This window comes from Hippopotamus amphibius, chromosome 1 (genome assembly GCF_030028045.1).
Source record: "Hippopotamus amphibius kiboko isolate mHipAmp2 chromosome 1, mHipAmp2.hap2, whole genome shotgun sequence".
Lineage (NCBI taxonomy): Eukaryota > Metazoa > Chordata > Mammalia > Artiodactyla > Hippopotamidae > Hippopotamus > Hippopotamus amphibius.
The window spans coordinates 79,781,433-79,804,624 of record NC_080186.1 but is presented as its reverse complement, the minus strand read 5'-3'; the positions used below and the strand labels follow the sequence as shown (position 1 = coordinate 79,804,624).

At 41.0% G+C, this 23,192-nt stretch overlaps 1 protein-coding gene across 1 annotated transcript in view; it reads left to right on the top strand.

Annotated features, from left to right (window-relative positions):
- ROR1 (receptor tyrosine kinase like orphan receptor 1) overlaps nt 1–22,658 on the top strand; it is a 37,582-nt gene extending 14,924 nt beyond the window's left edge. Inside the window, exons 4-5 of the mRNA XM_057717437.1 lie at nt 4,064–4,275; nt 18,986–22,658. Coding sequence (XP_057573420.1) covers nt 4,064–4,275; nt 18,986–20,413 — 1,640 coding nt within the window. The 3' untranslated portion in view covers nt 20,414–22,658. The remainder of the gene's footprint in view (nt 1–4,063; nt 4,276–18,985) is intronic.
- Nucleotides 22,659–23,192: the final 534 nt, after the last annotated feature.

The window sequence follows — 23,192 nt, the reverse complement described above, 5'->3', positions numbered from 1 at the left end:
AATTCAACTTGTTTAATTTCCTTTGAATTATAAGGTTCTATAAGACTCCTTCCCACCTTTGCCAGATTTAAGATCTGAGCACTTTCTTGTTTTAACTCAAAGTAATATGCCAGATGATGTTTCACTTCATAGAAGTACCTCTTGAATGAGAAATCATGTTTACCTTGCTTTAAGCCCCAGGAGAAGAAAGAAGTATTTTCTCCATTATATTTAATTACTAATCAAAGTATTGAATATCATTGTAAAAATAAAATAGGAATGTCAGATGTGAACTGTGATACCAAATTGTTGATTTTTAAAAGGAAATTAATCATGTGGTCTGGACTAAATTGTTGGTTTCAAAAATCCCAAGTATTTAAGTTGATGTAACTAATATGTGCGTTTAACTTTTAAACAGTTATTCCAAAGTATTAAAAAATCTTCCCCATTCTAATTTTCAGCCAATTTTCTTTGCAGTGCCTCGGAAGTGTCTATTACCCTTTAAAGTGAATAGTAAGACTAATGTCCATTGTTCTTATGTGATTCTTTTTAATAGTATAATTCCCACTAGATATTAGTCCTTACTGAGACGGAATGTTGGAATCTTAAGGAGAATGATGAAAAACAATTCCATGTAGTGTTTTAATTCTTATTAGTCATGTAATTTAAAAAGCACAGAGGCATCGAAGGCAGACAGACTTACATTCCAACCCTGATTCCACGAGTTCCTAGCTTTGGCAAATGTACCCTTTCTCAGCCTCAGTTTCTCTGTGTGTGAAATCAACATAACCCAAAGTGCTGGGTGAAATTGAGGAATAAAAATGCTAGGACATTAAAAAAGGAGTTGGTCAAATGTTAGTTTTATAATTTTCCATGAGTAAGGTTAGTTGTTCTGTGGAATGTTTTTATATGAAGTTTTTTGAGCCAGACACTTGACTCCCCTTCTGGCCAAATGCAGAGAGCTGTGTGGGAAAGGAAGCGTGTCGTCAGTAAGACTTACAATAGGCCTGACTTTGTTTTCTGTCACTTCCAACATGACCACGTAGTGTTCTGCTTGATTATTTCACTTGGCAAGAAGACTTTGTGCTCGTTTGCATATCCTCAGTGTAATCAAAAGGAGCCAAGTTGACGATGTTTAAAGGATTTAGCTTCTTGAAGTTTGTTCTCCCGCAGACCTACAGGGGGATTTGTCCCAGACCTCCCATTTACAATCAAAGGCGTCCCGTGAATAATCTGCTATGGAGTGAGTACAGAATAGACTCCTTTGTTTGCCAGACAGGTGAGAGCCTTACTTTCCCTTGTTGCTAAAAATGTGGGCCAGAAAAATGACTAGCATTACATTCGTAGTAAATTAGCCTCATTCCTTTTGTAATCTTACCCTCATAATGATTTCACTGAAAATCCAAGAATAACAAGAAGGACTCTCCCCGCCCCCGGGTTCTGAGAAATTTGAAAGTATTTTATAATGTTAATAATGAGCGTAACATCCAACAACGATGCGGCAGTTTTCGATTTTCCGAGGTTCTTTGGTGAACATCCTCTCTTGTGTGGACTAAGCAAGACTGGCAGAGCAGGTATCGTTATCCCCCTTGAATAAATGAGGAGATGGAGGTCAGTGAGGTGGTTTCTTGCTTAAGATTGTTTCGAATTTCCAGCCCGAAACTTCTGTTTCCCTGAATCTTTTCCTACTCTCAGGTTGGGGGGTAAATACTGAGTGGATTGAGTTGTGACAGGTACTAGAATAGATACTTTCTATGGTACTTCACTTATGGTTTACAGCAGTTCCATGGAATAATCCTATTTTACAGATGAGTTTGCTCAGAGAGGCCAAGTGCCAACTCAAGTTTCCATACATAACAACAAAGGCAGTCTTCAGAGATTTCTCACTCTAAAACGTAAATCTTCCTTTACTCTGCTACATTATCTACAAAGTGGATAGATAGATATAGAGATATAGCAATCTCTCTCTGTCTATCCCCCGCCCCAGACATGCAGGTACAATTGTTACTAAAACACCGGAGACCCAGTTCCTGATGATTAGAATGATTAGAGTGGCCTCCAGAGATGTCTGGGTTATGTGTCTACCTGCCACAGCATACAAGGTGGGGAGTTCAAAAGCAGCATACCCGGCAAAGCTTCCGTCTTATTCCCCACCGTTCAGACCTCCTTTATCCTTCCTACCTGCGTGAAACCAGAAAAATCCGACCATGAGAAGACAGGCCACTCGCAAATTACTGGCAGTCTCGTGTAGTAGCTGGAGCAGGAGGTGTGAAGCAAGACCAACTGCAGAGGAGTCTGAGCTGTTGAATTACTAGCTGCATGTCCTTGGGCAAGTAAATTAACCACTCTGCCCCTCAGCTTCCTCACCTGTCCATATGGGGTCTACCTCATGGGGTTGGTTGTGAGGATAAAATGAACGCTTTATGAAAATGCTTAGAACGATACTGGGCCATGTTAATAATAACAGCTAACATGATTTTCTGCTGGTAGAAAACACTCAGTAACTATTAAAACTGTTATTTTTATTGCACTCGATAAGCAGATGTTACCCCTCCCCCAGCCCCTCTGAGGATTAACCCAGAGATCACAGTCCCAACACCCATGTTTTGGTGCACCTTCCTAGCTTCTTGTGTTGAGTCTGTTTCTGTGGGGAGTGTGATTAATTATTGCCGTATCTCACTGGGCAACAGGTTCCCAGAGAACATGTGTGCAAGTAAAAACTGTATATAGTATATTCTCAGTTACATGTACTGGGGAAGCTCAATGTTTAAAGGGATTTGGGGGGTCTCTTCACCACTCTATCCGTATTTCCCTTGTAGTATTTCCAATAGCATATTTAACTATCTTTTCTCTGTTTTCCTTACCAGATCATGAGCTCCTTAAAGGCAAAAGACTTGACATATTTCATTTTATATTCCCAGCAGTAGCTTTTGTTTATTGACTAACTGAACAAATGGGAGAATGAGGGAATGGATGCATGGCTAATTCTTTTAAGTAAATAATCATCTCTGAATTTTGTGTCACTCTGAATTTTCACACTTTGGATTTTCCTAAAGCTAGATAGCTGATGAGGTTATTGGTGATCAGGGCATGTCATTTTGTAACCCCTCTAATTACTGCCCCATAATGCTTGCATTTGTTCTACCAGTCAAATAACTCATTAATTTTACTATATGGCTAGGGCATTTAGTTTAATGGTCAGATTCAAACCAAAAAAGAAAAGTATGTGTCCTTGTGTCCTTCTATACATATTATATTCTTTTCGAAGCAACGGTAACAGTGGATGTATAAGATTTCAAAAATATACTTCAAAGGGTTAGCACTCATAATTATTGAGTTCATATGAAACCATTTAAGAATAATTCTTGGGTTTCAAAAAAGTGTCAAGTTATACACTGATGCTGTGCTAGAGGGAATTGCAGACACCATGCAAAACAGATACTTCACTTTTGCGAATGGGGAAAAGTGAGACCCAGAGAGGTGAATGATTTGTTCAAGGTCACACAGCTCATTAGAGACTGAGCTGGCCCTGACTTTGGGTCCCTCTATTCTCAGGCTAGTCGCTTTGTGGACCCTGGGGCCAGAATTCTTTGGTGATGTTGATTCTGGAAGATGCAGGACTGGCTCTATATGTCCAAGCCAGCCAAGACAAGAGCATGGTTTCTGGAACACAACGTTGCAGTGGTTGATTTGGGCCGGCAGCCAATGGAAGAAGACCCGTGGGGTCCACATTAACGCTCTTGGATGTATACAGTCCATCCACATGGCGTTTACTTTTAAGGTGTTGGAGAAATGCAGGTCTGCTGCTGAAGAGAGGCACCATCAGCGGGGGGACCCACACACATGCGAAGTCTTCACAGTGTCCCTCTGCAGTTTTTAAACGTTTGAACTTTAAACTTTTCAACTTTAATAAATTACACTGAAGGTTTGATGGAAACAAATTGTAATAAGCAAGGGTTCTTTTCTCTCATAGTAGATTTGTGTGTATAGAAGAATAGGAGGTCATTTTAAGCTCTGCCATGTAATATTATCCATGTTATTTGAACTAGTATAACTTTTGCTCTTTTCCATTTTCCTCACCCAGATTCAAAGGATTCCAAGGAGAAGAATAAAATGGAAATCCTGTACATACTGGTGCCTAGTGTTGCCATCCCGCTGGCCATTGCTTTGCTCTTCTTCTTCATTTGTGTCTGTCGCAATAACCAGAAGTCATCGTCACCGCCTATCCAGAGGCAACCGAAACACGTTAGAGGTCAAAATGTAGAGATGTCAATGTTGAATGCATATAAACCCAAGGTAAAACTAGCAGTCCTGAGCTGCACTTCTTCTATGGACTCCAAGTTAAAGCAAAACTTATAACCCTCCCAAGCTTAGAAATCAAATGATATAGACTCAGAAGTTTTATAAGTGCTAGAGTTCATTTTCAGCATAGCCATGCATCTCTAACTTTGTCCAAGGCAGCTCAAACATACTTTCATCAGTGTGACCGCTTCAGGGCTGGACCCATCTACCTTACGTAGAGTTTGGGGTGGAAGGAATCCTTATGAGATCATCTCTACCAGTCCCTGGGGACTCAGAATGTGAGCTATTTTTCCAAATTTATAGAGGGAAATTCCACACTCTTCCAATCAAACTGAAAGAGATGAACAGAGAGAGAGAGAGAGAGAGAGAAATCAGAGATTGTTTACGAACTTCACTTTCAGAATATCCTTTTGATTGCACAACAGTGTGCATGTATTAATACTACTTAAAATGGTCGATTTTATATTATGTGTTTTTTATCACGATTTAAAAAATCCTTCTCATGCCTAACCTAAATCCCTTTCTCTTTGGTTTAAACATATTTTAAGAGAAGTGTTGTGCTTCCCACAATCTTTGAATGCTCTTTTATGATAGCCCACCTTAGCCTTCTCCTCTCTGTGCTAAATCAATCCACTTCCTTTTAGTTTTTCCTCCACATCTTTCAACATCTGGGTTGCTCAAGGTCCTGGCAAGGAACCCAGGGTCACTGGCCCTTCCCTTAAATGGAGCACACATCACATCTTGGGGCTGAAATACAACAGAGGCTTTCTCTCTGGCAAGCCAGCACCTCAATCCCAGGCCTCTCAGGAAAGAGATTTCATTTAAATAATTTAGGATTCTTGCATCTACAGAAGCCTGCCTTTTCTTCGTGTTCCAACTCCATAGGAACATTCATTCAACAAATATTTATCTTCTCTGTGGGTTAGTGACCGTGTTATTCTTTGACCCTCATAAAGAGGAGATGCACCACTTTTTATATAATTTTAGGGGGAAAAAATGCCTTCACACTGAAATCAATCCTTTTACCCAATAAGTAGAGCCAGCAAAATTGGGCCTGATACATTTGATTTTATTTTGCTTTGCTGTTGAATTTTTTTTTTAATTTAAAAATTCTTAAAATATTTTTCTATTGCAAAGTCATCCTTGTTGGTAAGGTTCGGGGGTTTCTTAAATGCTAAAAAATTCATTTTTAAGTATTTTGTTCCAAGCAAAACCACTGTCCCCTTAAGTGTGAATTTTTACCAGAAAAAAACCCACAGACCCTGTAGACCATAGAGTTCACTCAGTGGCTTGGGGAATGGGTGGGGGTGGAGGTTTAACTCTTGATATCCTAGCTGCTAGCTAGCCAACTTACATACATTACAGCGTGTTACATAATAGCACACTTAATCCTTACAAATGTAATAGAAGAAAATTGAAGGGTAGTCACACCTAGTTGACCATTTACATATCCCATGACTTCAAGCTTCTAGTGCAATAGTCTTTGTTCTATGAGAATCTTTCCCTGTCATTTCTGTTATTAAATGCTGAAAAGCCTTACAAATGCTAGAACTCTGGGTGGGAGAGAGGCCCAGATCAGTTTGGTTTTAGTAGTCACTGTGCAACAGCCACTACCCTGGGGAGGTGGGCTCCTCGTTGCTGTGGCAGGAATTATAGGAAGAATAGTATCAGTCTGAGGACTTCCTAGGTGGCACAGTGGTTAAGAATCCACCTGCCAATGCAGGGGACCTGGGTTCGAGCCCTGCTCCAGGAAGATCCCACGTGCCACGGAGCAACGAAGCCCGCGCGCCACAATTATTGAGCCTGCGCTCTAGAGCCCAAGAGCCACAACTGTTGAGCCCATGTGCCACAACTACTGAAGCCCACGTGCCTAGAGCCCGTGCTGCACAACAAGAGAAGTCATGGCAATGAGGAGCCCGCACACCACAGCAAAGAGTGGCCCCCGCTCGTCACAACTAGAGAAAGCCTGTGTGCAGCAGCAAGGACCCAACACAGCCAATAAATTAATTAATTAAAAAAAAAGAATCATATCAGTTTTGTAGGTCAACCTCAATCTGCAATTCAATTCCATTTTTAGTGGAGATTTATTTTGTAACACATGATGTCCAACAGGCATGATGTTTTGGATTTATGTTATCTTTTTTTTTTTTTTTTTTTGGCTGTATTGGGTCTTCGTTGCTGCGTGCAGACTTTCTCTAGTTGTGCCGAGCGGGGGTGCTATTCTTTGTCACGGTGCGTGGGCTTCTCATTGTGGTGGCTTCTCTTGTTGCAGAGCATGGGCTCTAGGTGCGTGGGCTTCAATAGTTGCAGCACACAGGCTCAGTAGTTGTGGCACACGGGCTTAGTTGCTCCACGGCATGTGGGATCTTCCTGGCCCAGGGATCAAACCTGTGTCCCCTGCATTGGCAGGCGGATTCTTAACCACTGCACCACCAGGGAAGTCCCTATGTTGTCTTTCAAATAAAGATCTCAGAGAGCTCTGTGGCACAATAGAGAAAGCTAATATGCACCGAATGACACATGTTATCAGGAACTATTCCAGGAGCTTTTACCTGCATTATCTCATTTAATCCTCATACGTATTACGTAAGGTAGGTATTATTATCACTGTTGTACAACCAGGGTCACTGAGACTCCAAACCAGTTAAGTAACTTGCCTGAGGTCAAAGAGCTAGTAATTGGAAGAGATGAAATGTGCATAGAGGATATTTCAGCTCTAGGTAAAGTCCTTGAACTTGCCAGATGCCGTGATAACTTTTTCACAGAACAAATCATGCTGAGAGGGGGAACTGGGGGTGGGGGGGTACAGGCAGATAATCAAATATGACTCCATTTGTCAGCTTGGCTGAGCACTAGCCACAGGCACACCTGGCTTGTGACAGACCTCCTGAAGGGGCCTGGCTAACAGTTGCAAGCCTGAGTTATATAGCCTCAGTCCTGCCGGGGACATGTGAAATTTGGCCAGAGCAATAACAGTCCTCCATCCTCCATGGTCATGGAGACACATGTAAATATACAGGGATAAATTTTTCCTAAGACGTGGTGAAGCAAAACATTGTTTTCATCATTTCTGGACCATTTCTGAAATGTACCTTGCAAAATCTCCCCGTGTCAAGATTTCTCCAACACAAGGCTTAGCGTTTCGCCTTAAACAGCTCACAAGCAATTCGGAATGAGCCTGGACGTGGGAATGGCTCAAGAGTGTGTGACTGGGTTGAGGAACGGAAAGGAAACAACAAAAACAAATGCTAACTTTTTGTTTCTTACTCTCCTAAGAGATTTGGCTCCAATCAAATGTGACTTATTCAGCTGTTTGTTTTGGTTCTTACTGAGTGCTTTTCCTGGAAAAAGCACAAAGGACTTTGTAGACCTTAAAGAAAATTCCTAAAAGTAAACAGTCAATCTCTAAAACTGCTTTGAAAGGTCACTGACACATAAATATTACATGTACCTATAAAATCTAAAAGGAAGGGACATACATAAGAAAGAAAGAGAAAAAAAAATTCTTGAAAAAAAAAAAAAAAACAGCCTACCAGAGTAAAATCAAAAGGATATTTGGAGGCTGGGATGAAAAAGGAATGAAAAGTAGAAGCTGGTCTGCCCTGGCCTCATTCTTATTTATCCAAATGAATGTGCCCTTTAAACTATCTCTTTCCATCTCTCTCCACTTGCTGAGCTGATTTTACTCCCCCGCACCCCCAACTGTTTGTATTAAGAAGAGGTTCCTCTGGGAGATGAGAAATCCATACCCTTCAGAGGTGAGAGTAGGCAGCCGCAGACAGACTGGCTGACGGGACCTGGCTTGAGTCCCCAGGGAGGTAGATGGTACAGTTGGAAGAGAAAACTTTTGAGGAGGCAGGAGTCTCCTTCTGATCTGTGGGGAAAGGAAGCCAGAGGACCAGAGAAGCATCTGAGCCTTGAACAGTCAGGAAACGGAGATGCTCCCCGGCTCCACCTCTAACAATCCTATGACCCTGAGAAGCCAGTTAGCCTCTCTGTGTCTCAGTTTTCTCAGCTGTTCAGAGAAAGAGGTCGACTGTGTTCATGCAAAGGATGGTTTATTTTTCTTTTATTTTGTTCAGCAAAAGATTTCAAGCCATTCAGTTGGATTCATCTCCTATCTTTTCCATCTTTATAATCTTCTGACAGTACTCTGGTGATGCAGGAACTAAGTAGGGTTTTTCTATCTTGCATTACGAATTTCACAGTCTGAGGAGGGGTGTTTTTTAGTACTGTGGAAATGAACCTTCTCCAAGAAGCCTGGAAACCCTAACTCCCGTCTCTCTGAGTCTTTTCCTTTGCCTCCCCCCCCCCCGCCCCCGCCCCAACTGTCACATCTGAAACACTGAGCCGTCTCGGTGAGGGAGGAAACCGGTGGAGCTCGCCTCCTGGGGAGTCAGAAGGGGAGCAGAGCCTCCCCCTCAAGCATAGGGTGAGCCAGTTCCGTCCTTCCCTGTGTGACCCACCTACGTGGGCTTTAGAGCCTCAGAGAGGGTGAGGGGTGGAGGAATTTGAGAATGAGGGGCAGGAAGATGGGGCTGGGGAGGCGGAGCGCACCACGGCCAAAGCCTGAATGGGCCTGCGGGTCCAACTCCTGCAGCTCCTGGCTGATGCAAGGAGGACTGGGGGGAAAGCAAACTTTGCCTATAAGCCTTCTGAAACGGGTGGCTGTATTTTATTTCTCAGCTAACCCTCATCGCTTGCCAGCGTCTCTGTTCCTTCCCTTCCAGACTATTTCTCTCTCCTTTTCCTTTCCAGCCAAGGTATTCGGCCATTGCGGAATGTGCTGACACTTGATTACATTCCCTGGGCCTGTCCCTTTTGCTAGCAACACGCTTCCATCTAAACATCCCTGCTGTGGTCGAGCCACCCCTTTGAAATCCCTGTCCTTATCCGATGTCACTAGTTAGTGCTAAAACATCCTCAGTAACTTTTCCACTCACTCCTTAAGGCCATTGTCTCCAAGGCTTCTGAGCTCATCATTCTATCCACATGGCCTCTGGGGAATCACCAGTGATGTAATTTAATCCAATGACCTTTTCCAAGTCTTCATCCTCTTTAATTTCTCTGGAGCATTTGAAATTCTTAACCACCATCTTGAAACACTTTTTCTCTTGGCTCTCCTCCTATCTCCTCCCGTTTCCTTCACTAGTTCTTCTTCTTTTAACTCCCTCAATGGGAGCCTCCTCTGAAGTTTGTCAGTTCTCTTTCCCCTTTCTCTCTCTCATGCTGATTTCATCCTCTGGCATTGCTTTAGCTCCCACTTGACATAATAATTCCCCAGTCTGGAAGGACCAAATCTCAGGTTATAAAATTCTTCCTCCCAGCACCTAGGAGTCCACACTCTCTGGGCCCAAGCTACCTTTCCAGCCACATTTGTTCTTAGTTTATTTCTAAGAGATAGTATGATACACTTCAAAGATCAAGGAGTTAGAGGCAGACAGATATGATGACAAATCTTGCTTCCCTTGTTTATTGGCCCTGAGATCTTTGTTTTCTCATTTATAAAACAAGGATACAAATAGTACTTAAGAGAGATTTTTTAAATTTATTTTATTGTGGTATAATTAACACACATTACATTAGTTTCAGGTGTATAGCATAATGATTCAATATTTTTATGTAGTGAAAAATGATCACCACAATAAGCCTAGCTAGCATCTGTCATCATACATAGTTACAAAATTTTTTTTCTTATAATGAGAACTTTTAAGATTTACTCTGTTAGCAGCTTTCAAGGCTGCAGTACAGTATTATGAACCAAAATACACTGTGCTGTACGCTACATCCTCAGAACTTATTTTATAACTGGAAGTTTGTACCTTTGACTGTTTTTACCTATTTTTCTCACCCCTTGCCCCCCGCCACTAGCAGCCACCAGTCTGTCCTAAAAGAGCTATTTATGACACTTCAAGATAGCATGTCTGGCACCTCATAGGTCGTCAACAGCTAGAAGTTACTATTGTTTTTTTGGTACAGTGATGATATGAACAATCACAAACCTTTTCATCAACCACCAAATGCTGTGTACAAGATACTGTGGGCTGGGGAGGAAGCTATAGGATTCAGCAGCCCACAGCATTAACTGGGGTGCGGACAAGGGAATTAGAGTTTATAGAGGTAGCTCTTTAGATTGCTCTGGTGTCCCTGTGCCCATCAGTGAGCATAAATCCTCTGCCCCTCACCCTGTTCACACCCTGGGTAAAATCCCTCAGGGCAGAGAGGGTCTGATGTAGTGAGGACTGGGGGACTGTCTAATACAGAACTCAGCTTAAAACTATGTTTTTACAAGTTTTACTTCTAGGGAAAATGAGTATTATAAATGGATATTATGAATAAGCTAAAGTACGTGACGTGCATTATCTCAATACAATCTTTACAATAACCCTCTGAAGTTGGTACTAATTTGAGCCCAATTTTGGGGGGTGAGAAAACAGGCTTCAGATTAAGCGTTTGCCTGAAGTCACACAGCTAGTGAGTGGCAGAGCCAAAACTCGAACCCAGGTCTGTCCAGGTCCAGAGCCCAAGTGTTCCCTATTTCACTCTACCTTAATTTTCAGGCTGACTGAAACACACAAGCCCAAGTTATGAGCACATGGGGACTCACACTGATGTTAAAATTATTGGCATCTGTTTTGCCTATTTCCAGGCAGAACAGAAACTCTCCTGTTGACATTATAAAGTAACTCCACCACAGAATCAATCCTGGTCACCACCAGACATTCAAGCTAACTATCAGAAAGTTAACATTATAGAGAAAAGAACTGTTTCTGAAGTTAAATCACTTCCAGAGAAGTGCAGCTAAACTCTGAGCAAATGTGGCAAAGTATCGGTTGGAACTCCCTCTAGAATTTGATTGCATAAGCCACGAGGCACTTAGTTCGGCTGTAGTCTTTGAAAATGTCCATAACCTCCCAAAATCAAATGGTTGTGGCCTTTAAGCTTTTAGAATGTAATCACTTCCGTTTATGAGTGGAGTCAGTTGTTTCACAATTCTAACACTGTTTACCTAAGAACCAGTAAAATGCACAGGAAAGGAAAACAGGCTTTAGAATCAAGCAGATTGCTGTCAACGGCCAAGGCCAGATACTAAAAAATCTCAGTTTCATATGCTCTCCAGGGCTCTTGTGCCCAATTCAGGTAAAGGCTGCAGTTAAATGGTTTTGTTCACTTATCCCAGTCAACTAACGGCAGCAACACAGAATCAGCCAGGATAAGGTCTAGGTCATCGGAGACAAGAGAGTAATTACATCGTGACATTGCACTTTTACACCAGCGGGTCCCATGCTATTAAAATTGTGGAGCCCTCTGAGGATCAAGTGAAAACTACCCCTTCTGCCCAGAAAAGTGCTTCATCTTTGAGCCAGACATAGCTGGAGCTGAATCTTGGCATCACCACTTAATAGTTGTGCTTCCGTAGGCAAGCTGCTTAACCACTGAAGCCCTTAATTTCTTGATCCATAAAGTGGGGAAATCATGGTATGAATCTCACGGGTTTGTGATGAGGGTGAAAAGAGTTGATACGTTAAACACTGAGAGAGCCCCCAAGGGAGTGTAGTGTAGTCATGAGCAAGACGGACTCTAGAGTCTGAATTTACAGCCTGCTAGTTGTGGAATCACTTAACCACTGCTCCTCAGGTTCTCCTTCTGTAAAATGGGGATAATAGTCATGATGACCAATTTCATAGGGTTATTGTGAGGATGAAAGGAATTCATAAGTATAAAGCACTTATAGCATAACATATAAACACTCCCCCTGCCCCCAGCAAATCGTAGCCATTATTATAATCTCAGTGTCTGGCCCATGGCAAGTATTCAATACATGGAAGTTATTATTAAGCTCACATTACAAACATCTAGGCTAGGAGCTGTGTCCTCTCTCCTTAGGGTTCTTAAATGGTTTCTCATATACCATTCTGTGTGTATACACTTTGGTACATAGTATATATTGTATCAATTGACTGACTGGGGTAACCAGCTCTGAAAATATATCCCACACAATTGGCTACACATAAAAATAAAATAAACTGATGTCATGGCCCAAGCTATAGAGTGATTTCTATTTCTAAACCTTGAATCTGTCTGACAGTAGTCATGCAGAGTGTAACCCAGTAAAATATCAGTCAATGGCTCTTACATTCTTCTCTAGCTGACGTTTCCAAAGCAGAGCGTTGTGGTCTCTGCCTCGTTGTAAGTCAGAATCACTCGATCAGGTTCCGCAGACACACTGTGGTCTTTCATCACGCTGGGAGCAGGGACCAGACACTTGGTAACTGTCTGATCCGGGAAGTCGTATTCTTTTCTCTATCCTTTTTTTTTTTCTGAAAGTCATATTCATTTATTCCATGTATTCCAGTGGTTCTCTCATTTATTCCAGTCCCAGAGCATTCTCATCACCTGGGAACTTGTCAGAACTGCAGAATCTGACTTACAGAATTAGAAACTCTAGGAGTAAGGCCTAGCAACCTGTGTTTTAACAAGCCCTCTGGGGGATTCCAGTGCCTGCTCTGGTGTGGACTCTGCTGGTCAATATTTGAGATTCAGAGAATAAGTCCCCAAGGAATACAGTTTTCAAAGAAAACTGCTTCCAAAAAGAAACAGACCTGGTCATGTCCTCTTATTACCCAAAACGCTCCCTAATTTCAGTAGGGCTAGGATCTGCTTCATTATTCTTCCAAAAGGGTGAGGACCCACTCTTCTCCTACAGATAGGTGTATCCAGCGAGCATCAGAAATGTGTATAGCGAAAGAGATGTGCAAAAGGGCGGCAGTCTTGGGGCGTGAGGGATGGGAAAGGAATAAGTATAGGTACTGCAAGGACTACGGGGCGGGGGGGGTTGGGTCCATTGTAGGAACATGAACTTCAGTCCTTTCCCAGCACCTGCTGTTGGAGCCACCTTCCTGTCCTGCAGCACCACCCTGGGCTCTGGTTCCCTCCACCCTCATGTGGCTCTGCTTTTTATCTGTGTGTCTACTTCAAGTCGGACTCAAAAGTAGAGCCATCAATCATGCCCTGTTCAGGTTAGAGGTGAAAAGCCACAGAGCGGCATCTGTGCTGCACGCCAATGTTGATGGCCGTCACAAAATCCTCACCTCATTTCCTACGGTAATCACTTAGGAAAAGTGAGCAGGAAATGGCAGGTTAGTCGCAAGCTGTGTCCCCCAGAGGAGTCATTTCAAGTGTATTAGCACCTAAGGTGTAACTTCCCAAAGCTGGAAAGAGATAAAGTCACTGAGTCTGTCTCCCGTATCCATCTGCCATCTACATGATTACAATTTTTTTAAACTCTACCCATTCATTGCTTTCATACCTAAAGTTAATGGCTCTAAAATAAGGCACATGTCCCCACTTAGTATTCATCACTTGGATGAGAGAAGCCACCAACATCTGCCTGGCCTCTCTAGCAGCAGTTTAGACAGGACTACAGTACTCACGTCGACTCACATCTAAAATGTACTCCCTTCATTTTCCTTCTGTGAAGAGCTCATTTAAACCCGAAAACAGTTGCTCTTGAAAAATTTCTAAGGGAAGAAGCAAAATCAGATTTTAGAATAATGTATCAACTTCTATATCAACTTTGATTCCCCCCCCCACCAAATTATATAATTTTTTAAACGCACTGAGGCAGATGTGTGTTTACTTTGAGAAGTAAAAATGTTAACATTTAAACTGAAAGCCTGTTTCAGTTTTAAGGTACTTAATTGCCTTACAGCATATAATAAACGGAGCCCATCTTGTCATTCAACTAATGGAGGGAGTGATAAAGAGATAGGAGCCCAGGACCCTATTCATTCCAGTTTTCCTTTGTACTTGGTTTACTTTGGCATCGTGCCTCATGTGTATTTTACACTTCTTTACATTTTGTACATCCCTGTATGACAAATACTTGTCAAACAAAAACTAAACAGATTTATAACCCCTTAACTTGAAATGAGCCAAAATTGAACTGCCAAAACTTTATGACTTCATTTTCTTTCATAGTTTTCCACTACATTGTTTCAAACAGACAAACCCCACTTGAGGTCAAGCAGAGGTCATTTCACTTTCATTACTAAAATATAATTTACAATATGCCAGACCTAAACAAGTTTAGCCTAAAGGGTTTGTATAATGTAAACCATCTGTTCTTCAACAATACAGCTAATTTCCTGCCGTCACCGTGCAGTCTACTGACTGCTTCTTTAAGGGTTTTTATGATTTTTTAACTAGTTCAGGATTTATGTAAAATTTGAAAATGAGTCTGTAGTTAAGACTCATTTGTACCAAATAACTTGAGCATTTAAAAAATGCAAATCACTGTGTAAACTGTTCCCCTGAAACCAAGCTCTGAGCAATTTTTTTCTGGGTATTTCTAGGCCGGCTGCTGCACAGGTGTTCCAGGGAAAGGTTTTGGGAAATCAGTCGTTTTAGTTACTTTCCCTGCTTTTTTCCAAAGCAAATCCCCAAATTTGGTTATGAGTAGCTCTGGTGAACTAGCCCTTCCTTCTATCAGCTGGAGAAGAGGTGGGACTGTGGCCCACCCAGTATTGGTGAGCCATGACAAGACACACTTTGTGTCAAAACGTACTTTTCCATGTGTCTGACCAGAGAGAAGGAAGAACAATTATCATCCCACAGAGTGACCACACACCGAAGGCTGACCTTACAGCCCTGCAAGGTGTCAGGCCCCAGACTGAGCCTCCAGGGACGTGCTGTGTCCAGCTGGGCTTGCCGGCCAGCCAGCTTCTCTGGTTTCAAACAGAAGGCCTTGTACAGGCAAGGACAGCAATTTTGGCTCTCCTAAAAATTCGCGATACTTTTCTAAGCTTCTTTCTCCATCTGTGGAATGGCAAGAGTAAGAGTTCTTCTTCCAAAGGCGAATACCAGAGAACTGATTCGCTTACCTCAGTGTATGGGAATGCAGCCGGCCTCCTTAGCTGTGAAGCCCCAGGGCCCACATGTCAGGCCAGTGCCAAGGTCCCATCCACCTCCTCTTCTCTTCCAGTCCCCACAAGTTTAGCCTTCCTGCTTCCTTTCCTATCTGCCACCATCCACTCTTCCACATGAGTTTTTGCTCCCTCCAGCTCCACCTGCATCTTCCAGAATCCTCAGAGGAGCAGGCCACAGGCCGCTCAAATTCTTCCCCACCCTCGGGTTCCAAAACAAAGTCTCTGTCATTTTTAAAGAATTCAAACAAACAAACAAACAGACAGACAAACAAAAAACCAACAACTAAAGGAGGACAGAGAAAAATTAACAAAAAGACACAAACATTTTTTTAAACATAGAATTATAGATAACTGTCTAGAGCTAGTTAAGGCTGTAAATGGATCTAAATCATTTGCACTGACTCCACTTTCTGGATTACTTCCCTAATAAGGATAATAAAATTGATTTAAAGAGCACTTATTAGGTGGAAATTACTTTCATACATTGTTGCATTTAATCCCTATTGTAATAATGCAAGCTAGGTATTATATTATTTCATAGATATGGAAATAGAGGTTCAGAAAAATTAAGAAACTCACCCAAGGTCAGCCACCTACTATGTAGGACTTATCCCACAGGATTGTTGTAGTAAATGAGTTAATATTTGTCAAGTGCTTAGAACAGTGTCTGGCATATAGTAAGTGCTATATAAATATGACCTATTATTAATAGAAAGCAGCAGGTCCACGATGCAAATTCAGATTTACATGAGTCCGAAGGTTACGTGGTTTGAATTACCCCCACGCTGCCTGTGGGTTAGCTTCAGCGGGGGAGGGGGCAGGAGTCCTAATTCGTCATTAGATCAGTCTAATATTCCTTGAATTTAGTTCCTCATTCCCAGTTTCCCTCAAAAGTAGTTTATTACTCAGTCCCTTCCCCTTCTCTATCACCAAAAGCATGGGAATCCTGTTTAGGTCATGAAGTAAGTAAAAGCAACCATGCCATTCGAGAGACTTTCACATAAATTGGATTCATTTACATCATTAGAAAAAGTTCTGATGGAAATCCCTGTCTTAACGTCACGTGGGAAAGATTCATCTTGGATTACTCTGGCCACAAAAACACAATCAGTCTGAGGCCTGCAGGAGTTAAACAGCGGGCTTGGTTCATCTGGTTACTTTTCCCATCACCTACATTCTGTTCTCCCGAAGGAACTCCATAGCACCCACAGAATCCTGACCCTAGAAGCCAAAGGAAAAATAGTGATGGAACTGGTTGCAGAAGAAATTTCCTGGATTCAATCAGATAGAAAGATGAGTCATATGTTTTTAAATTATTCACTTTTTTGAAATGGTAAGATATTCACCTGGTTCATAAATTTAAAAGTATAAAAATGCATAAAGTGAAAAATCTCCCACATCTGCCCCCCTCCTCCTAGTAACCACCTCCATACCCTCCCAATAACCACTGCTGTTTCCTGAGTATCCTTTCAGAGTTTCTTTATGCCTATGGGAAGAAATATGAATATATTTATTCTTTTTCTCCTCCTCTTTCACGCAAAAGCAGCATGCAGCATTAACTGTTCTTTTGCTTTTTATTTTTAACTTAGCAATAGGATTTTGGATATCAGTACATAGAAAGTGTCCTCATTTGTTCTTACAACTGTATAATATTCTTGCAAATGTATAATATTCTTTTTTGTAGCTTCACCACAATCAATTTAATCAGTTTCCACTAAGTAGACATTTAGGTTATTTCTAATCTGTTACAAATAATACTATAATTAATAGGACTGGATTAGTAAGCTTTAATTGCTTGAATGTTTAAAGCAAGGTATTGCCATTACTTTCAGCAGACATAACGTTACTATAAGACATTTATAAATCCAAACCGCATAAAATCTGCTTTAACAAATTAGTGAGACCTGTAGATGATAAGAGATATTATTTGCATGGAGGAATTAATGTTTCAAAATTCTCAGTTCTATTTTGTCCTCTTAAGTGGGTATTTTGCTGCAAGTTTACTTACACTTATAATTAGGTTAATGGGCATTTTGCCCTGGAAAATATCAGCCTAGAACAGAGCTAATCATCATGAATTCTAGATTAGTAGAGTTTGGATTAGAGAAAATTTTTACTTAATTTTCTAAACTGTTGTTTTAAACTGTGTACAGAGAGCTCTGAATTCCATATGTATTTGCAAAATTATCAGCTTCAACTGGATACTCACAGCAGTACTTTTTCTAAAAAACAAGGATTTAAAGTGCATTTAAAGGGATTATTTTAAAAATCAGTTTAGGTACAAATGCATTGCTTTTATGACTTTTTCCCTAACAAATTAGATTAAACATCAGGATAGATTGGAGGTGAATTTCAAAAATAGTAAAAACACATGACATAACAGACATTTACTGTCAAGATCAAATGTCACAATTTAATATTCATTTTCATTGTGAGCTAGGTGCTTTCTCCTGTCTGTTTTAAGGTCAGTCGGTAAATAATCCATTTGCAAAGCCATAGAGATAATCAGTTGGTTCAAAAGGCAATAGCTCCCTTCAAAAATCTGAAATCTGGGGGACTTCCCTGGAGGTCCGATGGTTAAGATTCCATACTCCCAGTGCATGGGGCACAGGTTTGATCCCTGGTCAGGGGACTAAGATACAGCATGCTGCACGGTGTGGCCCAAAAAAAATAGAAAGAAATCTGATTGAGAGTACAAAATATATTCATAAAAGGCACAGCAATAATAACAAGGTAATAACAGTTAAGAGTTAAATAGCCCTTACCATGTGCCAGACATCATGCTGAATACTTGACAAATGTTAACTTACTAAAATTTCACAAGACCCCTGTGAGATAAGTACAGTGATTATCATCCCATTCTATAGATGAGGGAACTGAGGCACAGAGTGGTTAAATATTGTACCCAGGGTCACAAAGGGAGAGGTAGGATTCCGACTTGAACCGTGGCTGCAGAGGTCAGCATGTAACCAGTCACCTCACTACATCCTGCACATAGTGGCATTCAGACTGTAAAGCCACAGGGATTCCAGAGAAGGCAAAGACCAGAGTGGTTAGGGAGCGTTTCAGAGCAAGGATTCAATAAGTAGAGAGAAGCACATTCCAAGCCTCCCACCTCTACTATGAGCACCACAGAACAGTCTTTTGTTTTGGTTTCTCTGGCTTTTAGCTCAATATATGCCTTAGAAATAAGAGAGCATTGGAAGAACAAAGGCATCAGGCAAGGACGTGCATGGTGTTTGCATGTGGACAGTGAGGAGAACTATTCAACTTAAACGATGCCATCATGTAGAGGTGTAGCAAGGGTAAGACCAAATCACAAATACTCTAAGGGCCAGGCTAAGGATTAGGGCTGTATCCTCTGCAGCAGTGCTTCTCACACTCTAACATTCACCAAAATCACCGGAAGTCTTGTTAAAAGCACATCCTGATTCCGTAGGTACAAGGTGGGCCCGAGGGTCTTCATTTGTAGTGAGCTTCAAGTGATGCTGATGTTTCTCTTTCCAAGACCACACTCTGAGTAGCAAGATTCTAGGCAACAGCATGAAACCATTGCTGGAGCAGGGGGTGCAGATGGAGGGATAGCAGAGTGATTGACAGAAATCTGCTTATGGCTAAGTTGCAACCAATCATTTTAAAAACTTCTAGACGTACGATGTTGTAATTAATTTGATGTATAGAACCTTTCTCAGTATGCCCCATCCCTCCTTTTCAGATGCCAGGGTGTCTTGCCTTAGGAAATATTTTAAACCACACTTTCCCTTTCTTTCATACAGAGCAAGGCTAAAGAGCTGCCTCTTTCTGCTGTACGTTTTATGGAAGAATTGGGTGAATGTGCCTTTGGAAAGATCTATAAGGGCCATCTCTATCTCCCAGGCATGGACCATGCTCAGTTAGTTGCTATAAAGACCTTGAAAGATTATAACAACCCCCAGCAATGGACAGAATTTCAACAGGAAGCCTCCCTGATGGCCGAACTACACCACCCCAATATTGTCTGCCTTCTAGGGGCTGTCACTCAGGAACAACCTGTGTGTATGCTCTTTGAGTACATGAATCAGGGGGATCTCCACGAGTTCCTCATCATGCGGTCCCCACATTCGGATGTTGGCTGTAGCAGTGATGAAGATGGGACTGTAAAATCCAGCCTGGATCATGGAGATTTTCTACACATTGCAATTCAGATTGCAGCCGGCATGGAATACCTGTCTAGTCACTTCTTTGTGCATAAGGACCTGGCAGCTCGCAATATTTTAATCGGAGAGCAACTTCACATAAAAATTTCAGACCTTGGGCTTTCCAGAGAAATATACTCCACTGATTACTACAGGGTGCAGAGTAAGTCTTTGCTGCCCATTCGCTGGATGCCCCCTGAAGCCATCATGTATGGCAAATTCTCTTCTGATTCAGATATCTGGTCTTTTGGGGTTGTCTTGTGGGAGATTTTCAGTTTTGGACTCCAGCCATATTATGGATTTAGTAACCAGGAAGTGATCGAAATGGTGAGAAAACGACAGCTGTTACCATGCTCTGAAGACTGCCCACCCAGAATGTACAGCCTCATGACAGAGTGCTGGAATGAGATTCCTTCCAGGAGACCAAGATTTAAAGATATTCACGTCCGGCTTCGGTCCTGGGAGGGACTCTCGAGTCATACCAGCTCTACCACTCCTTCCGGCGGAAATGCCACCACGCAGACAACCTCCCTCAGTGCCAGCCCAGTGAGTAATCTCAGTAACCCCAGATATCCCAATTACATGTTCCCGAGCCAGGGTATTACACCACAGGGCCAGATTGCTGGTTTCATCAGCCCACCAATACCTCAGAACCAGCGATTCATCCCCATCAACGGATACCCAATACCTCCTGGATATGCAGCATTTCCAGCTGCCCACTTTCAGCCAGCAGGTCCTCCCAGAGTGATTCAGCACTGCCCACCTCCCAAGAGTCGGTCCCCGAGCAGTGCCAGTGGGTCGACTAGTACTGGTCATGTGACCAGCTTGCCTTCATCAGGATCCAATCAGGAAGCAAATATTCCCTTACTACCACACATGTCGATTCCGAATCATCCCGGTGGAATGGGTATCACCGTTTTTGGCAACAAATCTCAAAAACCCTACAAAATAGACTCAAAGCAACCATCTTTGCTAGGAGACTCCAACATTCATGGACATGCCGAATCTATGATTTCTGCAGAACTGTAAAATGCACGACTTTTGTAAATGTGGTATACAGGAAAAACTAGAAAGTCGTAGAGAAGATTTATATTCAAATGTTTTATTAAAGTAAGGTTCTCATTCAGCAGACATTGCAACAAGTATCTTCTGTGAAGTTTAACTGTGTCTTACCAACCAGGGCAGACACCAGCCAGAAAAAAGAAAAAACATTGTGGGATTAACACTCCATTAGGGTGTATGCCATGGCGTTGGGACTGGTACATCTGGTTTCAAGAACTGAAAACTGCAAGCCAGTGAAGAGGAAAAGAACCTCATGACCAAGTACCAAACCAAAAAGGAAAGTCCAACGGTGCTTTGTGTGTTCACCTTTGGTTGCCATGACTGTTCTCTCCCCCAAATGTATATACCATAGCATTTGTCTACCTGCTGTCTTTTCTTCAGGACAGATGTTCAGGAATTCTGTTGATCAGTTTAGACTCAATGCATGTTTGTATGAAAGTGATGTTCAGAATCAGTGTCGGAAACTCTAGGCCAAATTTAAAATCCCAGGTGGAAACGAGCCATAAGACAAGCGTAAGTTACCCTGAAACCTTCTACACAGTGGGGCTTCTTCGGGAAGGTGCAGAATGTGCCTCTTTGTGAATCTCCTCTGTTGATCATGGAGGCCTTTGCCACAGTGTGTTTACACAAGCCTTTAAAATAACATAGGGCATCAGATCATAACAAGGCTAGATGTGGGTGCTGAAATTGATTGTTGGTTGATGGTTCACTGTATTGCATTAGAAATAAGGCACCAAAGGCAGCACAGTCAGGAAAATGGCCCCTTGGCCTAGATCAGCATCCATGGGAAAGCAACAAGGGTTCCCATGGGGACAGCCTCACAGAAGCTTTCTGGTCCAGTAACACTGAAGAATAGAGGTGTGGCTACAGACCAGCCCATCCATACTTGCATCCTCCTGCTTATGAGTTGTCTAAGGTATTGGGGTGCATACCATCAGCGGAGTCTGGGGAAGGAGGAAACTATCCGACACAGATATCTAGTGAATTTATAGTTTCTCTCACTTTTCTTTTTCTGATCTAGAAAGTTTCACAGATTTTATTCCAGCACCAAGAGTTATGACAATTTATTCATAGAGTTAGTTGGAATCCAAAGACTATGAATTCTATTTGCAAAGTATTACAGTATTTTTAAAAAAACAAGTACTGTGTTCTCACGTCAAAGATTACCATGAACTAAAATTTTTAAGCTGGTAACTAGACGCAACATGAACATTTTTGCCTTGGTTAGAAGGAAGGTATCAAATGTGCATCTCATGCCTTACCTGCTAGCCATCTTTTGCCAAGTTTAGAATTCTTATGGGTTTCAAATTCTATATAGAAAGGAATGTTATGACTGATTTTTCTCTTGTTAAAAAAATAACTCCTTTATTCTAAGAACAACGTCTCAAAGTCTCATTTTTTTTATTTTACAGCTGAAGAGGCTTATAAAGAGACATACAGGATATAAAGTAATTCCTGGAAATATTTGATGAGGAGAATGTAAGAGAATTAGAAGCATGCTGATATTTCAATTTTGTAAAAAATTTAATTAAGATGAGAAATCAAAGAAATATGTTTACCAAAATGTGTTGCCATTTTCCCAAACACTGAATCTTCAGACAACAAACATGGACTTATAGGTACTGTGAACAGAAAGAATTGGCTATATTCAGATTTATTCAGAAATAAATTGACCTATTTTTATGACATAAATAAGCTGATTCAGAAGTTACATTTCTTAACTTTAGGTAGAGGAGAATATTTGTATCCTTTTGTTGCTATGCAACTGTTTAATGATGAAGATTCAAACCACAATTTTGTATATCATATGACAATCAATTGTTTTCCAAGAATATTTATTATTTTAAGTAAACACAATTTCAGTGAATCTTGAGTTTTTCTAGGAGTCCCTTAAAGGGAAATTAGCATTCCATGAGCCAGTAAGATATCTACTCTGGAAAAACATTACTATGGGTAAAAAATAAATTCAAGTTAGTTTTTTATGAAGAACTATAACATTTATTTTAAACATTTTATAATTACTGAAGTCATTAAGGTGAGCAAACTAAATTTCAAAACCACTTGTAATAATGTATTTTATAATAGTGCTGTGATACTACATAACACAGTCCCTTTTGTATTAAAATAGTATTTTTTTTTCACAGACTGAAAAATACCTTTTGCTTTGTGGACAATGTTTTGTAAGATGACTTTATTTTCAGATCTTTTCCCTTTTTTGCACAAAACTATGTTTATGGTTTGTATCACAGAAGTGAAATATATCTCTGCATTTTTATATTGGCCTGTTTCCTTGTTTCCTTTGTTTTTAACTCGATATAGATTTTCTTCAAATATATAATGGCACTATTCAGATATCTCGCCCTAGCATATCTTTCCTTATTTTCACTGCATGCATTTAATCACTGTATTACTTAACATTTGATTTGTTATTATGGGCATTTCAAATAGACAAGCATGGAATTGTAATGACAAGAAGCCTATTTTATATTGAGGATATATGCATTTGTATTTCACACACCAGAGATGATATTAAACACTGATTATTTTATGCTGCTGTTTATTAAAAATGTTTACCATAAAATATTATTTCCTGAATATTTCTATCATGGAGGTATTTGGGAACTTTAATATTATTTCTCCTAATGTTTGGCATTTCATAGAAAGAGAAATCATAATTCCTATTTACTGCTATTTCATTGAAATGATTATTTTTAAGTTAGCTTTTAGGATAGACTTGGACACTCTT